Source organism: Lepisma saccharinum, chromosome 9 (assembly GCF_977018435.1).
Source record: "Lepisma saccharinum chromosome 9, izLepSacc3.1, whole genome shotgun sequence".
Classification (NCBI taxonomy): Eukaryota; Metazoa; Arthropoda; class Insecta; order Zygentoma; family Lepismatidae; genus Lepisma; species Lepisma saccharinum.
Window position 1 is genome coordinate 3,917,736 of NC_139237.1, and position 22,900 is coordinate 3,940,635.

At 37.6% G+C, this 22,900-nt stretch overlaps 1 protein-coding gene across 1 annotated transcript in view; it reads right to left on the bottom strand.

Moving 5' to 3' along the window:
* LOC145992314 (dipeptidase 1-like) overlaps positions 1-22,900 on the bottom strand; it is a 246,471-nt gene that overhangs the window by 6,183 nt on the left and 217,388 nt on the right. Inside the window, exons 9-11 of the mRNA XM_083128698.1 lie at positions 12,173-12,257; positions 10,323-10,398; positions 7,622-7,760 (exon numbers count right to left, since the gene is read on the bottom strand). Coding sequence (XP_082984824.1) covers positions 7,622-7,760; positions 10,323-10,398; positions 12,173-12,257 — 300 coding nt within the window. The remainder of the gene's footprint in view (positions 1-7,621; positions 7,761-10,322; positions 10,399-12,172; positions 12,258-22,900) is intronic.

Here is a 22,900-nt window from a genome sequence, read left to right on the forward strand (position 1 = left end):
GGAAGGGGAACTGATGAACATCGAAGACGGCCTTAATTATAAATAGACAAACAATGCTTTACATTAAAGAAATAAGAAGGTTTTATTTTGTTTGACATTAATTCTTATGATGTCATGCAAGCGGAGATAAATAGAATTTGTCTTTTCCTTCAAAAGGACAGTTTGTAAACAATGAGAACAAATCAGGAAGTTATTAATTGCCAAACGACGACCGGAAGGAAATTTACATACATACACACACATGTGTGTCTGTGCGTGTGTGTGTACCGTCCCGGGCACTTTCTGGTTATAATAACTCCATTTACTATAAATACGTTCATTACAATACAGAAATGTCAGCGACTATACCATAGGCACCGGCTTGCGGAGGAAGACACTTTCTCCCTCCCCGCCCCTAAATTCATGTAGAAGGACACATTTTATGTATATTTACATATATAAAGTATTGTTTATGCCGGTCTTGTCCCACCAAATTTATATTAAGTTGATATGTTTTATTTTACTTCGCTTTTGTGCCACTACTGACTAATTTGCGAAGATGGGGATGAGTTTGGTTTGGTTTTAGTTGGTGTTTGAAGTCCACTTTATGCAAAGTAAGGCTAATCGAGACTGGACCTACAGTTTAAAGTGGGATCCGAACCACTGCGCCACGTGCCTCCACCGGGTATCAAACCCGGGACCCCTTGAAAACATGATGAGAATGAGTAATGATATGAGGAAATTGATGATTTGACACTTACAAACATCCATGCCCAGGTCAGGATTCGAACCCGGGACCTCTGACGTCGTTGCGCGATATGCTAACCACTCGGTTGGCCAAACACAAGCATACACACAGAAACATAGAGAGGTGGGGAATGTGTATTTGAAAGGTGGATCATCGGTATGAATAATTCTTTTCTTTAAACCGAAATAGATTTGAAATTGATTGAAAATTTACACTCAACTTTGGACTTTTTTCGAATTGAAAACCCGGCCAGCTCCATTATTCTATCCAACAAAGGCTCGTCCGTTTGAAACAGTTTATCTTCCCCCTTACCATTTTACCCCATACTCTTTTTACGACTTTCTCCGAGTCTAATCCCCTATTTCCCCGCTTTCTCTATCAATTCTGTACATCTGTTCGTTCCTATCCTCGGCACTTTACTCTTCTGTGTAGTTCCGGATATCTTCCTTTGTAATCTCCTTCTTCACCGAAGTGATACCACTCTCTCCTTTTCCTCCACACTCAACTTCATTTTTTTCCTTTTTCTTATCTTCATTCTCTTAGTTTCATTTGCAATCCTTTGATTAAGGATTAGTGGACGAAAAAATTCAAAACTTGAGATTCTGAATTTTGTTTTGCCATTGGATTTGATGCTGAACATTCATTCAATATTAAGAGTTATCTGTTCTCGAGTATTTTATTTCGATGTTTAATATTCGAATATGCAAGAAGGTACGAGAAACAAGAACTACGCTTATTAGATATTTGGTATGGATGTACCGTCACTGGCAATAAAAATGGGATACTTATATTCTGAAATACTTGCTTCCCTACAAGGCATTACGTGTGTTGCCTAAATCTACAGTCGTGTTAGAAATTGGCATTTGATTTTAATATTTCATATTAATATTATTCATACTCAAATCCACCTCTCGCCGTAAAGTTAGGCAACACACATGGTGTGTCTCATTTTTATTACCAGTGACTGTACTTGTAACCTATAATCCAGATTCTCTGTTTCTATACATTTAGCCCATGGGTTCGATCTACTAGAAAGAGAACGTATTCAGAATAAAATGTAGTGAAGAGAGTTGACAATATTAACAAATGCAGAAACATATCTGTTTAAAATAATACGTAACTGTATTAGAAATTAATATTTTAATTGCTAGACACTGCTGTCATTACAATTTGGGTTTAATTGGCATGATATATTCAGTATATTTTTACAACACACTTATATTAACTTCTGCATGTTTGTCAACATTTGATATGGTAACTACACGTGGTTCAGTTATAGGTAATGTACTGTTAGACGAAGTCTACGAACTATTGGTGAATGATGATCAAAAAGTACAACACAGGACGTATATTTTGCTGTCCGTTGTCAACCCTATTATTTCCAGAAGTTTTATTCGCAAATTAATATTTTTCATGTAGTATTCATAATTATAATACATTTAACTGTTTGCTGTTGACCGAAGTATTAATATATGCTCGCTTCCAACAAATTGGTAAATAATTTTCATGACTTCAAACTAGCTAAATATTGAGCCTTCTAAATGGTTCATGTGCGCACCTTATTATAGTGAACAATTCGCTTCTGTTTGTTGCAAGTGTTGTAATAAATATTTTTCATTTATTTAATTTGTATTGACAACTCAAGTTTGATGTGAACCTAAAGCAACGTTAAATTGTTTTTGTAAAGAGGTAACAGATTTTTACTGAATGTTAGTGACATTAGCATGCAATGTTTATTGGACATTGTCCATTGTCAAGTGCATTAAGTATATTTATTTTAACACTACGTTTCTAGAGAGCACATATTTTCTCCTCTTAAGGTGAACAAATTTAATTTTACCCGTAGTGGTATTTACACTTGCATTAAACGTGTTAGTTTACTTCAAATACGTTGCGTTAACCAACCGGTGCACAGTGGAGCAGTTGCTTTACTTTGGTGTAGAAAATTGTTTACCTGAAGATGAAAGAGAAGAAGTACTCTCTCGAAACGTAGTGCTAGAATAAGTATAGTTAAAATCACGGGCCAATGGCTAATATCTACTTAATTCTGTATTCAGAGGAAAATTGGATGTTAACAGCCAAGCCAAGTATAATATCTATTTATATTCAAATGTTTTGGACACATACAAGTAATTTGTAAATTTTGTCTTCAAATACAGTGCGTTCGTTTTGGCTCTGGCACTAAATATGCGACACGTTAAGGGACGAAAATGCCGGCATCTGTGGCATGTCACACATTGTCCCACGCTATTTCGACCAAGAGCCAAATCAAACGTACTGTAGTATCAGTTTGAGATTTATGATTCAATTGACGTTCAGATGGGCCACCCAGATGGCGTGGTGGTAACGTTCTCGTTTGTAATGAAGGCGTCTATCGTGGAAAAATATAGTGATTTGAATTCCACTTTAAACCGTGGGGTCAATCCCGATTTTCTGCTCTTGAAGTGGATTTATGCCAAACATCAACATCCATTTGACAGAAATTAACTCAAAAAGGCTAGAAACTCTTTAATATTTTCATGAAGCATTTGTATTTACAGCATAACAATTTTGATTTTTGGATACTTGGAGATATACATTGGATGCCAATTGTACCAAATCCTAGGCAATTTAAATATTTAGGTAGCATATATTTCTTTTCATCTGCCAATACTTACAAACTACTAATTAAATTAAGAGTTCCAAACTTCTATCTAGTTACGTAGATCTTTCATGGTATGTGCAATTGGAAATCGTTAGTTTCCATCGTTTCCCTCACTAAGTGTCCTTACATTGTCGAAATTCTGTGGCGTTGATTTTTGCTTCAAGGCAACCTTATGCTAACCTTCACATTTGTATTTTTTCTCCTCAGGTTTTATCTACTCATATTTGTGTACATTTCTGTCATTTTTTCATTTTTTGTTCTTTCACATTCGTATTATTTCATGACTACTATTACTACTATTACAGTTTTAGGTATGCGGTATTGAAAATCTTTATTTGTCTAGTTTTAGTCATTGTTTCTATATCTTTCATGTATTATTACATTGTATTTACTTATACTCTCTTATGTAGCTCATGACAAGGTTTAGGTGGCGTAGCAGCTTACGGTTGGACCTCGCCCGCCAAATAAAGGAATTATTATTATTATAATAATTATTACTTTTATTATTGTTCACTTCCAATACCTTTGAAAATATTGCTTTACAGCTGGCTTATTAAAAGTGTTGCCACATGAATCCTTTAGCAACAAAGGGCACTTCCTGAATTAGAACGCAAGAAACAGCTTTTATACCCTAACACCACATCAGTTTTATATTTTTTATATATTCTAATATATGCTAAAATAATGTATAATATGAACTTTCGCAAGTTTAATTGGTGGCCGAGCGCGTTAAGTGATCGACTTTTTATCTCACCAACAATTTATTGTCTAGTTCGAACACCGACCTAAGAATAAGTGCTCTTTGAGTGTCAATTTCACCTGATTATCACTCATCCCCATCGTCGCGATTTGCCAAAAGTGGCAGAAGAGCGTCGTAAAACAAAAAAAATACAAACTTTGACACGACATAACAACAAAATTTGGAATATACGAGATGGTGCCTGGAATGCGAATTCACCAACATTATTCTACCAGAATAGTTTTTAACTGTATCTGAAGTAACATCAGTAGTTCTGGCAGCCCAGTAGTTCTCATCAAGCATCATAAATTGCCAAAAATAGTTTTTGCATATTACACATGACACGTGGAAGTACACAACATATCTATTCCAGCTAACGATATCCTTCTTAGAAAGAAGACTATTACAGCGCAATGTTACACGATGACGTCAGAAGTCGTTACTCATACAAAGAAGATTCGAGGTAAGTCAGACATGTCATAAAAGCAAATCAATGATTCTCGGATGTGATATAAGCAACGGAGCAACGGAAGTTCCTAACATAATACGAATGTGTACCATGTGTGTAAGTATGACATAAGTTTCTGTGGGACACTTATGTGCACTTCATACTTTATAGCCAGTTCCTGTGTGTTGTCCTGTTTTTGTCCCTATGTGTGGTGAGTGCCCGTTTACAGCCTCAGCTTTTAACGGAAGTCAGAATATTTTAAGATGTTTAGTTATGCAACGTTAGAGTTGTTATTTGTAACGGTAAGGGGCTGGACTCCGTATAATGTGACGGGAGCCAAATAGCCTAAGTGCTGACACACCCAGAATTTTTTTTTAAAAAATCAAATAGCCAGTTCCTGGATCTACAACTCAATTGATTGCTTTACTTTATTTTACTTCGCTTTTCGGCTACTTTTGGCTAATCGCGAAGATGAGGATGAGTGATGATATTACTAAATTGATGAGGAGACATTCATACAGAACTCCAATGCCCAGCCCTGCATTCCAACCCGGGACACCTGTCGTTGTAGCACTGTGTGCTAACCACTCCGCCAGGCTGGCGGACCTACAACTCAGAGAGTAGTGCGTATCACAACAGGTTCTGTTAGTAATTTCTTCTAGTTTGTTATTGTCTTCAAAGATTTGAAAACTAATGTAAGTATCTCATGATATTTTTATGTACAGTACGATTTTTAGTTAGCATTTCATCAACTTTTCTAGCAATCATTAAATTTAATCAATAAACCATGAAGCAAAAAAGGAAGTTGGAAATCGAAGGTAACGTGCAGCACGCAAGTCTAAAACTGGGGAAAGTCTTTCCGATTTTCCTAAAGCTGGACATCAATAGCATAAACGGTTTTAGACAGATCACAGGAGTGTCATGCCGTGCAGAAGACTTGCTGTTCCAACGAAAACAGGGAGTATCAATATAATTTCCGTTTTTCTTTTGCCCATAAGTCGATTTCTATCTCTCAGTTTAACCGTGATACTGAAAGATCATGGGCGGCCGCAGATCATTATCTACAGGGGTCTCAATATTAAAATTTTGAGTCATGAACATTGGATTAACATCATGTTTACAGATAATTGTAAAGTACAAATATTTTAAAACAGATAGCAAAGTAAAGAAGTAAAATAGATAGAGTGAGAAATATAGAAATGAAAAATATCTGGAGGGAGAGAGGGGGATAGAGAGAGATAAAGAGAGAGAGAGAAGAAGTATAGAAAGAAATGAATTAAGCTCGAGACAGAGAGAACTAGAGAGAGGTGGAGAATGAAATAATATAAATTAGAGGGAGGTGGAAAGAAACGAAAGAGGAAACGAGCTCGAGAGAAAGAGAGGGAGAGAGAGAGACAGACAGACAGGGAGGTGGAGAAGTAAAGGGAAAGAATATAAACTAAATGGAGGTTGAACGAAAGAAAAGAAGAATAGACAGAGAGAGAGAGGTAAAGGAGGAAAACAAAATAATATAAATTCGATAGACAGAAGGAAAGTAGTTCGAGTGAGATAGAAACACAGAAGAAAGGAAGCAAGAGAGAGAGAAGGAAAATTAAGAATAGTAACTGAAGAGAGAGGGGAGTGTGACAAAGAAAGATAATAAAAGGCGCCTCAGGAAAGAGAGATAATTAAAATGAATGGGAAAATTGTATAGAGAAAAGAAACAAATGGGGTTAGAGAGCAAGAGAGGCAAAAATGAAATCGAGACGGAAAACGAGAGAGATAGTAATAGTAAAGGAAAGAAGTAACAAGAGTTAGCAAGAAAAAATATATTGTATGACACAAGAACGAAGGTAAAATCAAGAAAACAAATAGATAATAGAAAGGAGGAAGAGGAATGAAGTGAAAGTCTTTCCAGATCTCGGTAATCTCCCAGCTTTGGTCACAGCCGTGACCAAGGTAACGATTAACACAGCTGCTGTCATTGTTCATGAAGATTGACCGTAACCGTTGACGACTTAGCAGACATCAACTGTCCCGATCTATAAAAAGAAAAATTAGTATAATCATAGTAATCGTAGTCAAAGATAAGCTACAGTGGAACGGAAATCCTGTAATATGAAATCCTCCGAAATTAAACATGACACACCCCATATATATATATATATATGAATTTGAATTTTTGTTTTAAGTACACTTTATTCACAGAGAGTATAATCGGAATTGGACTTACAGTTCAAGATGGGATCCTAACCACTGTGCAATGTGCCTTTGTAGGGTGTCGAACCCGGAACACCCTTTGATTGCAAGACGACGGTGTCACCATTACTCTATACTATCAAGGAGGTACGAATACATACATACATACACATATACATGAGTCGGTGGCCGAGCGCGTATAGTGTTTGACTTTCAATAACGTCAACAAAGTTCCCGGATTGAACACACGGTGTTCTTTGTGAGTGTAGTTTCTTCAGTATGATCACGTAATTATCAATTATCCTCATCATTACGATTATCTGAAAGTGACAGAAAAACAACATAATTCTGCATAAATAGAATGTATGACAGAGAAAGGAGAGATTAGATATAGAACAATTTTGTAGATGGCAAGTCTTTAACACTCTGCCGTTCCCCTTGAAGAAAAATTACCAAATATCTGTTTTTAAGTAACTTTGGTACTGGTTAAACGAGTCAGGTTACGTCAAGCAATGTTAGTCTACTATCAAGATAACCGCAGTTTAAATACACGGTATCATTTTGGTAAACTGAGGCTCAACGTAGTGAAATCTACTGCGTCAGTCAAACGCATCCAAGTTGTCATCCAAAACCACTTGACTTTCGGCTTGAATTGCTGGGTGTAAAATAAAATGGGCGGGATTCATGTATCGAAATAAAATATCAATGCACATTTAATAAAGTCTACGACTGTGCATTAGAGTCTCACACTGATGCCGACTGCATACAATAAAGCCATTGTTTTAAAATCGTTGTGGTATGAAATCTAGGAATGTGATCTCCTAATCGTAGACCACTTCCAGGGCCTGTTGGAGCAAAGCAATGAGAACAGATAGCTCTACTTACCCTTTCAACGTTCCTGAACACCCTGATGAGATTTCGACCAGCGAGTTTCTCGACGTCTTTCTCCGTCCACCGACTGCTCCCCAGCAACTCTGCCAGGAGATAAGGATACCGCGATACATCCTCAAGTCCTTGTGGAGTTCTGCAAAGAGATTGGGGAAACACATAAGTCTTGCTAAATAGCTCAAGGGCATCTTTGGATTCAAGCTGAATCTTCAACTGCACAAGAAAATGAAGACTGGATACAATGATTAGCCCATAATACATTATAAATATGCATGCCTCTATGTTCGTACCAATCTGATTTAAGTACTATATTGTTTTCTGTCCTTTTATGCACATGCAAATACAAACATATTACGAGGGCCAGTCAAAATGTTAGTTGTACTAGCATGAAAGAAATAGCGCATGGAATATGAAGGACAGTTCTTTTTATTTACATGAATGGACACTATCAAAACTATCACAAAGTATGTTCAAATATTTGTCGTAGGTCGTGTCCGAAAGATTCAAGACCGTACTTGAAGCGAGCATACTCCGAGTATGGTCTTGGAGTGCGGTACTCAAGTCGTGGACTTGAATTGCACTTCGTCTGCAGCGCCAAATACGATCAGTATAGATCGACCACAAGGAAAAAAACCTTGGGACGAAAAGTCCCCGCGCAGCTTTCCCTTTTTTCCCTCCACCTCCGGCCATAAGGAAGCATGGCTCACTCTCCCCCTCCCCTACTCACGGGGGTACGGTGTACAGCAGTCGCGGGTCTGCGCAGGTTGTTTTGCTCGTGGTTCCACTATAGATAAAAGTGAGGAAACGTTGTTATCCCCTTAAAAGCACTTCTATTTCACCATACAAGTAACATGGCATTTTCAAATGTTCGTACACATACTTTTCTACACATTAGAAGAACATTAACCAACAACTTGCTGGCCCATAATGTATATTTAACCTGTGTTGCTGACTCTCTACCCCCGTGATTTTAAACAAATGAACAACGAGTGCGAAAATCACGTGGCCTAGTTCCAACGATCTGTGCTGCGAAGTGTGCACTTGTGTACTTCTGTACTTGGCTCTTTCGAACTGCACTAGGTGACGTCACTTCAGTCAAAACCATACTTTAAGTTTGTACTTTGTACCTTTCGGACAGAGCCATAGCGTGACACGAGTTTCTCTACACCTTGTTCGAAGAATTCCCTTCCAACTTTCGATATCCATTCTTGCGTCGCAGTTTAAACTTCCTGGCCGGAATGATATCGCCGCATCGCAAGTTCTTCTTTCATGGACCCAAACACATGAAAATCGCAGGGCGGGATGTCTAGACTATGAATCAGTTCATTTATATGTTCAACATTGTCCCTCGTCTTAGCAGTTGACAGCCTTTTTCCTGGTAGTAGTTCTCAATGTCCGTACGAACATTCTCGAACAACGCACACCATTTTGAGATTACCTGGTTCAAAATTGCTTTATCACCATACACTTTATGCAATTGGGGATGAATCTCGTTGGGGTTACACCTTCTTGCCCTAAGAACCACGGTGTACCTGTATTTCTTGAGTTGCATAGCGCATTCATTTTCATTGGTCTAGACAGTGAACCTTATCTCATTTCGTACAGAGGCTTCTTTTCTATTTTGTAATAATTACATTCTATTATGTGCTACTTTAATCGATAAACTGAGTGCGATTGTTAAATAAATATTCAACTTAATAAAATGTGGTGCCCTTTACTTAAAAATCGTAACCAACGTGTAGTGCACTAAATTATAAAGATTGGCCGCACAGTGGACTCGATATTGACACTGGAGTGGACTGTAAAATAAATGAATTAGTGAAACGAAAACGTAACATTTTACTCTCTTATCCTCAGATGTAAAAATAAATAAATAACTCGTGGCGTAACACTCCGTGAAAGACAGGGCCTACTTAAAGACGGCCGGCGTCACTCCCACCCAAGGAGGGAGACCATCCAACCACTTACGAGGTGACGTGTGGTCAGCACGACGAACCCCCCAGTTGTTGCTGTAGGTTTCCATGACCTGGTTACGCTACTCATTCGGAGCTTCCCAATTTCCTCATGATGGTGGGTGGCCGAAATCTCAGGAGAAAAGCTGTTCTTCCGGGAGACTAAAACCTGCCCGCGATCCGTAGCCGGAGTCCAAAGCATGACGACTTACACAGCACGGCCACGGTCGGGGACTCAGCAGAGATGACATCAACACTAAAATAAAACTAAAAGTGTATACTCTGTCCCGACGATCACTGGAGCAAGAGAACGAAAACAAATCTCTGCGCAAGTAGTAACGCGAGACGGCTCCACCAATTAACACGTGAGAGGAAATGGCATTGCGTGAGAGGGAAAACCGTCTGTCGTTACCAGTCTTCATAGCAGCGTGTACTGCTTTGCTCTGCCCACTCGATCCCCCCTTCTCTGCCGCTATGCGCTGCCTTGCTCTGCAGATTCCTGGGATACAATATAAGTCCACTTTACGCACAGATATGCTAATCGGGACTGGACTTACAGTTTAAAGTGAGATCAAAAACACTGAGGAATTTGCCATCACGAGGGATAGAACCCGGGACTCCTTGATTACAAGTCCACAGAGTTACCACTACTGCCTTTCACATGATAATAATAATTATGTACTATGAACTTGCAACAAATATTATTATTCTCGTTTTGAGAAAGTACTTTAAATTAATATACTTACAAGTTTATCCCATCATATCCGGCTCCGATGCCAACGTGATCCACCCCCACAACCTCTCTGATGTGATTGATGTGAGCTGAAAGAGAGAACAGGAAAGGAAATAAGTGAATGACGAATGGACTGTTAGAAAATATGATAGGACATCGACATCAGCATATCCGCAGAAATAATGGATCAAAATGAAATATCTCTTTGAGAACAAAACCCAACACCGATCAATTGTCTCCCGAGAAGAAGTTTAAATTAAGCAAGCAAGTGCCTCATATTGTCGTCCCATTGATTGATGGAGTTCTTAAGACAGCACTGCACTTCAGTGATGAAAATAGCTGCATTGATTTCCTATTCTGGCCTTATGAGGTGAAAAATAACGCAAATTTCGAAATGAATCCTACGATATTTTTCCTGTTTGTAAACCAAATTAGGAGCAAAAGAAGCGTAAGTTGCTGCAAAGTATAGCACATGAATCTTGCTGGCGAGCTTTAGAATAATTTTAAAAGTCCAAGTGTAAATCTGAAACAATGTTACATGAACTTACCACGAACCACAAATACGTATTTTTATTTTCGGTTATCCTGTATTGTTCATTTGTATTTTCTACAAAGTATCAGCAATGTATATGAACGATCAATTGAAGAAAGGAGGTCACATTAACGATTCTAACCCACGACCTCCAGTTTGACATGACGCTAATCTATCCACCTTGAAAATCTAACAATTTCCGATGCTTGAAGAATCAATATTACGCCTACGGTCTATTAGATTGATTGATTGGTTTGCATTATTTTACTTCGCTTTTTGTACCACTTTTGACTAATTTAAGAAGATGAGGGATGAGAGACGATATGACGAAATTTGATGAACTGACACTTCACAAATATCCATGCTCAGGCCAGGATTCGAACCTGAGACCCGTGAACGGTCTATTAAACATGCAGTGTTCTCTGTGAATGTTCCTTCATCAGTCATCCTCATAATCGCGATTCGTCAATAGTGGTAGGAAAATAACAAAAATGAAAATAAAAAATCAAGTAAAGAAATAATTCTGTTCCAGCTTCAAAGCTACGTGGTAGTTTGAAAGTTAAAACTCCCAAGTCAAAATAGTTCAATCGGATCATCTAATAAGACATTTTAAACTTTTCTTGTAAAAAATGTCACCTGATATTTTGAGTTCAAAATTACCAGAGTTGCGTTTTAACTCGTATTTTGGATCCATTTCTATTATTTATTAATCCTTTACATTACCGAAAGTTTATTTTACTTCGCCACAAAACGGCAGCAGAATATATTTCACTATCTAGTTACTTATACGGGGTGAGTCACCTAGCTTTACCACCGGAAATATTTCGTGAACAAAAATAAATATTGAGAAAGTACTTTCACAGACATAAAGTTAGGATAGAGGCTCATGATATTAGTAGATACAATACATTCAACCACGTAAGTAAGTATGATTTTCAACACAAACTTACGTCTTTTTAATGGAAACCCCTTATTATTATTAGCGCAATTGAAAGCAGGAGAATAGACATTAAGAATTGCGTTTGTTACATTGTAAAGCGTCAATCACTTCCCAAGTAATTGTAACGTGAAGGTAAGCGTAAGACACAACGACCGAGATGAACCTCAGGAGTTCAGTCATATGTCTATCGGAGGACAACATCAATAATGAAAGAGGAAGGGGGATGGATAATAACTAACTTTTATTATGTTGAACTATGAACGGTTTTTAGGAAACCCTTTCCTAACTTCATGTCTGTGTTCTTCAATATTTGTTCTTGTTCACGAAATATTTCCGGTCGTAATGTTAGAACTCACCCTGTATAAATTTAAAATGATAAGAAGGAACTCACCTACAACATCCTTCATCGTAGCTGTTTCATTGCAGCTTATAAAATAATTGTAGAAGGCCACCATCACAATACCTCCATTCTCCGCCTGCAAATAAAAGAGAGAGAAGAAATAGCATTTGAAATTTTACATTACTTTCACATTTACAAAATTCTTTACCTCCATTATATCTCGTGCTTAGGCAATAACTTTGGGATGGGGAAATGGGAAGACATTCTATGTCATCGATGTACATCAAGGGGGTAGAATATAGCATTGTACTTCCCTCAATATTCACTCTCAATAAAATTAATTTTAAATGGAGAGAGAGAGAGATCAACAGTGTACGTGTATGAACGTTTATAGATAATGTCACAAAACAGTTCATAAAGAGTTCTTCATAAGAAGAGAAGAGCGATGGAGGCAAAGGATAGCAAACTAGAGATATATGCAAACAAAGTAGATTATTTTCAGAAAGTTCATTTTTACGCTATGGCTATTAATGTTCCATTAACAGATGTGTTCGCTAGTTTATGCGATACACTATGCTCAAGTGAGGGGAGGAATTTGCTGCACTTCAGCAGAAAATGTACACAAAACATCCCCCAATTAAATCATTGCCACTGTGCTAAACCATAGTATCATTCCCTTTACCCTGCCCCTATCTCTTGAGCAAGGCCTCGTATAACGGTAGAGGAAAGAAGAAAGCGAGTGTGCGGAGTGAAGAAGTACGTGCCGCTGCCAAGGCTGGTATTTCAGTATCTTTCCCCCTCTCCACGCAAACCTGTTCCTCTTGCTTGTTCATTGGTGGAACCGTCTCGCGTCACTGCTTGCCCAGAGGCTTGCTCTCGTTCGCCTGCTCCAGAGATGGATGGGACAGAGTGTAGTTAACCCAGTGACGGCGCCGTCGGTCGACCAGTTCACTCCCTGGAGGGAAAACATGGCTACAGCTAACAACCGTTCGCAGTAGCTCGCGCTGCTTTGCTCCGCCCACTCGCTTTCTCCCATTCTCTACCATTATTCGCTGCCTTGCTCCACAGATTCCATAGCTAGTGTAGTTAACCAGCCTACCAATGATGTCGACATGCGTGCGAATCACATACATAAAACATAACCACAATAGCAGGACCGAAGCAATGGTTTAAGCTTGGTATAAGCTGAAATTCATACAGTTAAGTTAATAAATATGTTGACTTACTGATCTGATATATTTTAACAGTAGGGTCAAGTGCCCATATTTCGGATACTTAATTTCAAATTAGATTTTCAGTACCTAAATGTAAACAAAATAAGCCATAAATGTGTCGATAAACATTGAACATATATTTATTTATGTTTCTGAAAGTTATATTAACATATATAAGAAATACTTGGTATATTTTATGAAACAAAGAATTGTATGCATATTTTTAGTCTGACAAAAAGGTTGCCTAATGTCGGATAGGGTATTTCCTAATTTCGGATAGGGTTACTAATGAGTATTTGGAAAGGGTGCACAATTTCGGATAGTCGAAATTATGTACCCGTGTAGCATCCGAAATTAGGAAACCCAGTCGCTTATTCAATATGGCGATTCTGAGCGTTCCTCCTCTGAAATAATGTGACTGAAACTACGTAATAATGTTTGCTGAATCTCTCAAGAATATATAAAATTTAGACAGAAGTGAGTAAATACTAATCTTCTAGTTGTAGGCCTTAAGTTTGGATGGTGAAATATTACATCAAAACTCCGGAAAAGTCAGAAATATCAGCCACACACTAAAGAAACATTGCTCAAGGTCACGCACAAAGGTGAAACTGGGGGACGAAGTAGCGTGTTAGTTGGCACTATCTGCACTTCGGCGCTGCTGTTCTAAGGTGGAAATTTCTTGGTTTCCGAAATTAGGAACCTATCCGAAATATGGACACTTGACCCTATCGGATGGCGGACGAAATGTAAAAAAAAGAAAAGGTAAAGTGTTCCCCTGTGCATAGCACCACGCCATGAAGGCGTATAGGGGGGTGGACAGTGTGATTTCTCAGCAAAATGTAGATATTTAACCGTTTTAGAATAAAAGGAACTTTATTACATTACAGTTCATAAAACAATTACTTTGTAGTTTAGATTATTGATCTGAAACTGTCAGAAATAGTACAATAATTTGAAGTCTTACGATTTAGTATTTTTTTAAAAAAAGTGTTTGGATGTTGTTTCTCAAATACCGTAATTACTAAATTATAGTAGATAAAAAATTTGGTACGTTTATAAGCGGAAAGGGAAAATAAAAATATAAAAAAATCTTGAACAACCCTAGTCTCCTTCGTCATTGTTGCTTGGTGAAAGTGATATGAGTGTTTCAGTGAATGATACTTTCCGTATGTGTTTATATTGGTCACACGTGTTCTGTGCGGAAATATATATAGGTAGCTACTATTAAATCCCTCTCTGGAAAGTATTCTAGCCATTTTTTAACATTCATATATTATACAGGTATGCCTACGAACTTTAACAAGATTTTTGACCAAATAGGAAATCTTACCCAAAGCCATTTCAATACGAGAATTCAAGAGTTTGTACGCTATCTAGGACGCCATCTTAAATTAGCAACGAAATAAGCAAGGGGTCCAGGGGCGAGGGCATAGTATGAGATAAATACATAAAGTAAGTTAAATGCTGCTCTGTGGTAATAATGATGACATTGAATATACTGAATTCAAAGGACCACAGCGAGAGTTGTTTTGTTTTTAGGGGGAACACCTTGGCCCACGTTTACCTAAGCCACAGCTTAATTCTGTTATACCATAACTAATTTGTATCTAAAGATTTATAAACTTGTTAGCATAAAATTCTATTTCTAAAATATATTTGCATTTTACAACACCGTATATTCCGACGCCCTCTCTGAGAATACAAGAAAACGACTTCCCTGGTCGTTGGCAGATTAATTTTGCAAAATGGCAAATCCCTCACATTTCCCCTCGTAATTGGCACCCTGGGTAAACATACGAGACCCTACGTGACCCTAATGTAAATACTACAGTTTCCCCTCTTATTATCTCACACTGTTGCACCACAAGGAAAGCCAAATGAACTTCCTTCCCACAATAGGAGCTGCAGCTTCTTATTGCCGTTGTCAAAGGCCTCTCAGTGGCTAAATTACAAGAAGCGAGGACCCTTCCATCTCTCATCGGTGGAAGGATACGGCGTTTATAATAAAGTGCGCGTGTGTGCGGGGCTCAGCGTAATGAAAGCTTGTGTTGTTTTTTTCTCTGGTGCCTGTGAGCGAACCACGGAGAGAGTTGACGAAAGTAAACTAAGATTTAACAACATTCCGACGCGTTGCAGATTGTATGGACAGTGTAAGAAAGTCCAAAAGGTAAACATCTTTAATCACAGGAATTATCGTCATGCGACGTACATGTAAATATGTCTTAAAACGTACTAAAAGTCCCAATGTATAGTCAGGGATACTTCTGGGTTGTAACAATCGCACTAGAGCTAATAGTAGCGTTACAGCGTAGAAGTGTCCGTGACTGTATTGAAGCGTACCCCATATTAGGGCCGCCATATTAAATTTGATTGCGAATGCAGCCAATTACACATAAAAACATTTCTGAACGAGATAAAATTTGGCAGATAGCTTCCTGTAGTGTATACATTTAAGTTAAGTCCATTTCAAACTACAATCTTCATCTTTGAAAATGAAAGCCCTAACTAACTAACTAACACATTATCTAGCCTTCTTGTTCATCGCTGCAGCAACACAGGTCTTCCATATGTACCTATCCTGAGCAAGATCTATATACTCTCTTCCATTATCCTTTAGGTCCATCTCAAAATTATCCCTACATTTTTGTCTTGGTCATCCTACTGGTCTCTTACCATCAGGTTTCCCAACAAGAATCCTGTGAACTCCTCTATCCTCTCCCATTCGTGCCACATGGCCTGCCCACCTAAGTCTTCTTGATTTAACCATTCTAATGATATCTCAACATGAATACAAATTATGTAGTTCTAAATTATGTAACCTTCTCCACTCACCTGTCTCCTCATCCCTTTTAGGTCCAAATATTTTCCCAAGGATATTATTTTCAAATTCTCTCAATTTATGTTCTTCTTTCAATGTAAGGGACGTTTCGCATCCATAGCATAATACAGGAAAAATTACTGTTTTGTATATTTTAACTTTTAGTTTCTTAGATATTAAACGAGAACACAAAAGTTTATGAAGAGAAAAATAACATGCGTTTCCTGAATTAATCCTGCTTTTTATTTCCTCTTTAATATAATTTTATTTTGTTAGTATTACTTCTAAGTACTTGAATTTGGAAACTGGTTCAAACGAGCTGTTATCAAAAATAAGATTTTGATTATTACCTAACACTTGGTTTCAACCTGTAAGCATATATTTAGTTTTCTCCTTGTTAACTTCCAAACCTATCTCTTTAGCTGCTTTGAAAAATATTTTAGCATTATTTTTAATTGTATTTACATCATCCCCCAGTAAGTCTATATCATCTGCATACGCAAACAGCTGAGTCACACCGTGTAATTGTAGTCCATCGTTAGATTCTCTTACCTTCCAACCAGCATATTCTAAGGCAAAATTAAAGAGCAATGGAGATAATACATCTCCTTGTTTTAACCCATCATGAATTGTAAATTTGTCAGACGCAATAATACCCACACGAATTTTACTTTCTATTTCACTGGTGCACACTTTTATCATATTAATAAGCTTCTTAGGTATTCCAAACTTGACAAATATATTACATAATTTATCTCTTTTGACTCAATGATATGCTTTTTTGAAATCAATTAATAGCTTGACATTTTGATTACATTCCCACTATTTCTCAAAAGTCTGTTTAATGTGAAAAATTTGATCTACAGTTGATCTGTTACGTTTGAATCCACATTATAATCATCTATAATTTCATTAGCATATTGGATTAGTCTTGTTAAAGAATGTTATATAATATTTTATATGTTGTTGAGAGTAGAGAAATTCGATGGTAATTATTGCAGTTCATTTTATCATCTTTTTCAAACACAGGAACTATTATGGATTGATTTCTTCTTTATTTCATATTAAACAAATTAATTTATGAATTTGACATATTAACGAATTCCCACCATATTTAATTAACTCAGCTGGTATTAAATCAATGCCAGTTGTGTTATTCATTAGTCTTTTAATAGCATCTTCGACTTCAGTAAAGTTAGTTTCTGGAACTGAAGTTCTGCTGTGTGTACTTCATTTACTTCTGATTTATCTCCTACATGAACATTTAAAAGGTCATTAAAGTAGTTCTTCCATCTATTTAAAATATTGTTTGGATCTGCCAAAAATATCAGCGTTTTTATGTTTTATCAAGTTTACTCTAGGTTGCCACCCTTTTCTAAATTCATTTACACCTTTATATAAAGCTCTGATATTTTTAATTTTGCTGTTTGTTTCAATTTCGTTAGTTTTACTTTTCAAGTAATCTCTTTTTTTACTTCTAAACGTACGGTTAACTTCTCGCTTTATTCTATTATAATTGTTTAAATTTGTATCATGAGAGTAGACGTGATTACGTAATCTATTAAACTATTGATAATATCTAGACAACAGTGAAAGGAAACTACAAGAACGTTCACATCAATCCTCTAGAAGGAATTCTAAGAGTATGTAATTTTTCATATTTTGAAATATCCAAGAGGGTTTTGGAATGCAGAGGAAAATTTGAAAACATTTGCCCATTCGAATGCCAAAGGTCCAACTGAGTCTTAACAACCTAAGTCTAGCCTGATTTCTTATTTCTATTAGATTATGACATTCATTATCAAACCATGCTTACTTTTTCTTGGTTTTGGTATCGTATACTTTTTTAGCTGCTGATTCTATTGCATCACGTATGTGATCTGTTTCATTTATATTTTCAGCATTTAAGCCCTTACTGGCGAATTGCGGAAAATGTTCCCAATGATATAGAAACTAGACAGACTTCCTACATTTGGTCTAAACCGGTGACGACCACGAACGGAATTGCACATGCGCATACCGGACGAGTCCACTGGCAAATTAGGGGTGACGAAAACGCGGAAATAGTCTTTGTTCCACTTCTAGTTTTAACAACCGTCACAAAACATACACACACAATATCAGGAGATAATAAACAAATGAACGCATTTACGAGAAATTTTGATCTACAACACACAGAACATAATTTCGTGCATATTTCCACTTACTATCCGTTTCGTGTTTGGATTCGTCCATTCGAGTTGCGCAATTCTTTCGTGGTTGAACATCTAAAGATTTTTACTGGTGTCCATTTTCCAATATGGTATCCATAGATACAGATATCATTACAATGCAGATAATATATTAAATAATAAGAATAGAGTGTTATTGTGTTTTATAACATATCTCTAGGAGATTTACTTGAATTGCTGGGCTGCGAGAGGATGTGTGTATTATGAATGGAATAAATTACGTTCATTGCCCTTTATGAATATTTAATAGAAACCATACAAGCGTAGGGCGTAAGGCTGATCACGCAGGAGCCAGTGAGATATCTAACTAAACACTGATGCTTAAATGCTAGTGTCATCACTGTACCTGTTCATGTTCACGCGGTGCTGGCGCGCGGATCGGGATTTTTATTCCTTCTACTTGTTACTTTTTCACTTAATTTTGCTGTTCTCCGCTCGCTACACGTTTCATTTTACTCCTGAATAGTTCTTCACTTAGATACAACTTCAAAACTTTCGTCTGTATTTATTTTCTTATTCAAACCTGTCACTTTTGTATGCATGAGTTTTTTTTATATATTTTGCAATCAACACACGTCTTTCCTGTGCATGTTGTAAGAATTCATTCTACAGATTAGTTCTGCCTTCAAGACCAGACAAGGAGTTAAGTTGTATGCTAGTGTATGTTAAATAACTAACTCTCTAACATTCTAAAACCCGAAGGTTTATGACAGCAGCAACACAAGCCTTCCATCTGTCCCAATCCTGGGCAAGATCAATTCAATTTTTTACCATACTTACCGATTTCTTTTAGGTCCATCTCAACATTCGTCTTAGCCTGTATGTTAAAGTCAATATATTGAAAAAGGTATGTATTATGTGGAGTATATTTGTTCATATGTTGTAGTAGTTAATCCAATATTATAAGATTTTCTGGTTATATTCGAAGATTTATTGTGCTAAGGATCCAGGTAAGAAAACTGTGTGATGTATTAGTGTGCTTCCTTACCACTATTTCATCAAATTATAATTTTCTAGTGTTAGTAATTAATTCAACACAGAAATGCGACGTAAAGTAATCGAAAAAATTATTATTACTGGGAAAGGTTCCTCCTTTTCTCGGAAACACGTCCCGTTTCTTCTGCCGTGATGACAATGACAAACGGCCATGAGTCACATGGCCGTAGGTTTCCATTGCACGAATGCAACCGACGAAGCCTCCTTACAGCACTTCTTACAATGCTATAGTACAGCTACTACTTAAGCTCTGTATTTCACAAGAGCATACTGGAGCATCATTTCTAAAAGACGACTGGTGAAACTGCTTGTATAATTGTCACTGTCGTTCTACTGTATATCTAATGGAGCAAGCACGTTTCTTGTTTTTGTGAACACAGTATCCACATTATTAACTTTGTTTTAAAATGAGCACAATGTTCCTTGCGTTCTATGCTTCAATACATTCTCGACGTTTAGATACATTTAAAAGGATAACCAATTATGAGAAAGATGTACATTGAAATTTGAAAAATAGAAACATGGAGGAATATAATACTTTGCTACTTAAAAAGAATGGTTACAAAAAAGAATCCCGAGTACCAACTTTAGAAAACAAAATAATCTGCGTAGTTTTGTGCTAATAGCCCTATAAGAGACTTTTGGCAAGTCCGCAATGCAAACATATGTAGATTACTGAAGACAATCAAACCGCTGCTTCTAAGCACGTGTTCACGGAGGAAGGGGTACCAGGTGTCAAGACTACTAGAGTAAGAGGCTGGGGCCATACCTGATCACGTGGTCCTTGACGTCAGGCGTGACGTGAACGGGCGGACAGATCGGTCTGCGCTCCGGTTTCGCAGCCGAATCAAAGCAGTAATTCTGAACAAAAAAGAGCCGTAATTATGCCCCAAAGCTAATTGGGAGTGAATACACAGACTTACTTAGGATCCGACAACGTATGTCCTTACAGTTGGATTACACAGCCATTTACGCACACATTTTACCGGCAGTTTATATGCCGTCACATTTCTCTGGGAAACATTAGGTTTCATGTAAAATTGGTGTTAATACACCTAGTAATGAGTTTTGTTAGGGCAGAAAGAAAAATATATGTTGAATGCGTAAAATAATAAAAATAATAAATGATTCGGACTTACCTATTGTTATACTTATGAAGTCATCTGTTTTAGAGGTGAGGGAGGAGCTGTTTCACTTCAACTTCTTCAATTTGTTGACTTTGCTTCTGCTATTGATATTCACTTCTTCGTTAACTTTCCTCATTCGAATTACAGTTCTGAGTCTTACGAATCTTTGAACAACACTTGGAGGAATGTGTGGAAGTTCTGTGTGTATTATATCACAAACACGTTTAACAACTTTCGACCTTAAACGAAAATTTTTAAGGCCATGGAATTGAAGAAAGTGGAGGTTCATTTTCTTTATGTCGGTAAAAAATGAATCAGTGGGATGTGAAAGTCCTCCTCTAGATAAGAAAGACAGCCAGTTGTGTGTCTCCTCAGACGAGCTCTCTGCTTCTGCGTTCGCTGTTAATTCTGGGTGATTTCTATGCTCTTTGAACGCTATATACCCTGCTATGTAACGCAAACCTTCCTCTGGCATGTTTAAATAGTTTGTCAAACGCTTATCATTGACCCCTTCAACGTCTGCAGATTGACTGATTATTTGAAATTCTTCAGAATCTTCCTGGATTAATTCACACTCGTCCACATTGCTCAGGCTCTGTGTATTTTGAAGTAATTCACTGGAAAGCTCAGATGAAAGGAAGATGTCGTCATCTGCAACTGAAACATTGGCGTCTCGGTTTGCCTGAACACTGGCACTTAGCAGCAATTTTCTCATTCTGTATTTTACATCGAGCGCAGTTGGATGGTCATACTGCCTGCCTATGGAACGTATGTGGGAAAACAAATTTTCCAGACAGTCTTGATTAAGTCTACTTGTCAGTATGTATCGCACACCGTACAAATCTTTTACATGGCCAAATAAGCCGAATAATGACGTTACTGATATTACTATACCTTCCTGAAATGGGAGCAGATGGTTTGCATTAATTTTTCTCATTCCCAATACGAGTAGCAGCATCTGTTGGAGAACCTGTGTCTGTTCACTTAAACGATTTCCGAAACCGCTTCTCAGTGGCTTTTTTAAATCAAAGGGGAGACGAGAATTCAAGACATCGAAAAATTTGTCTACAGCCAGGAGAAAATTTGCTACATTATTTTCTTGTGGAAATACAAAATGCACAGCTTTCGATACACTTTCAGAAAAAAGTTCAGTGGCGTATCTCACGCGTTGTTTGTTTGTTCCGCTTACATTTAAGTGGCTTTCACGCAACTTATGGCACATGCGAATTTCGTCGGAATCAATCTCTACAAGATTTACCAATGCCTGTTTTGTCACCGTGCACCCCGTTCCCAACACAAACCCCTTCGACAAAAAATGGTTCCTTAACAACTTTACCATATGAGGAATGTCTGCGAAGAAGTAAATATTTCTGCTCTTGTCACACGGGTGGTCACAACAAGTATTGTTAATAGTTATGCCAAATTCGTTCCACAATCTTCTATTTACACCAGAAAGATCACATACTGAGGCAACCACAATTAAACCAGCTCTTTCCAACTGCTGCACAAGATTAACAAATAAAGATTTGGTGAGCCGAACATCAAAATTATAATAAATAGGCTGCTTCCAGTTTCCCACAAGTCCTCTTGCCATCACAACTAACACCTGATCACACGGGCCATAAATGTTATCAGTTTGTTTATCGTAGCACGCCTTACGTAAAACTTTCATTTCATCGAACACAAGTACACAGAGCCTCTCCATGACATTCATTGACCCCACTTTCGCTTTTAATATTCGGAGGACTTGCGTCAAAAGTCCTGGGTTGCACTTGATCGATCGAAACCACCGACGAAGAGTGCTTACACTGGGGAGCGGGTTATGTAGTTTCTCTCTAAGGAAAAGGTACGTTTTTTTACTTAAACTCCAGAGCGACAAAGCAATTGTCATGTCTTCTGGATTCCAGTGGGTTTTCGATTTGCAGTTGAGCAAACAGTCGATTTGGCCTGGTGAGAAACATTTCTGTAGGATTCCTCGAACTTGATTGAAGATGATTTTTCGTTGTTTAATGGGATTAAGTGTTTTCCGCAAAGTCGAAAGTTGTGCTGTAAGTGTTATGTTTCGTAACTTTTCTTCTTTCAGTTTCTCCTCCAAGTGTTGTACGCGCGCTCTTAATTGTTCATTCTCCTCCTGTACAAAATTGATGGGAGCATCATTGTGACAGGTCTCCTCTGTCCGTCGCTTCTTCTTGGGATTCACATCGTCCACCAACTGCTTCACACGCTTCCTTGTCTCCCTGGCCTCCTGTCGATCATTCCGGGCGGACTTCCTGGGGGAGCTAACACGAGGTAAATTACGCGAAGGTAAAACGCCCGTTTTTAGTACTTTTCTAAGAGGAAGTCCCATCAATTCATTTTGCAGATCTCTTTCAAAATCTTCTTCACAAAAA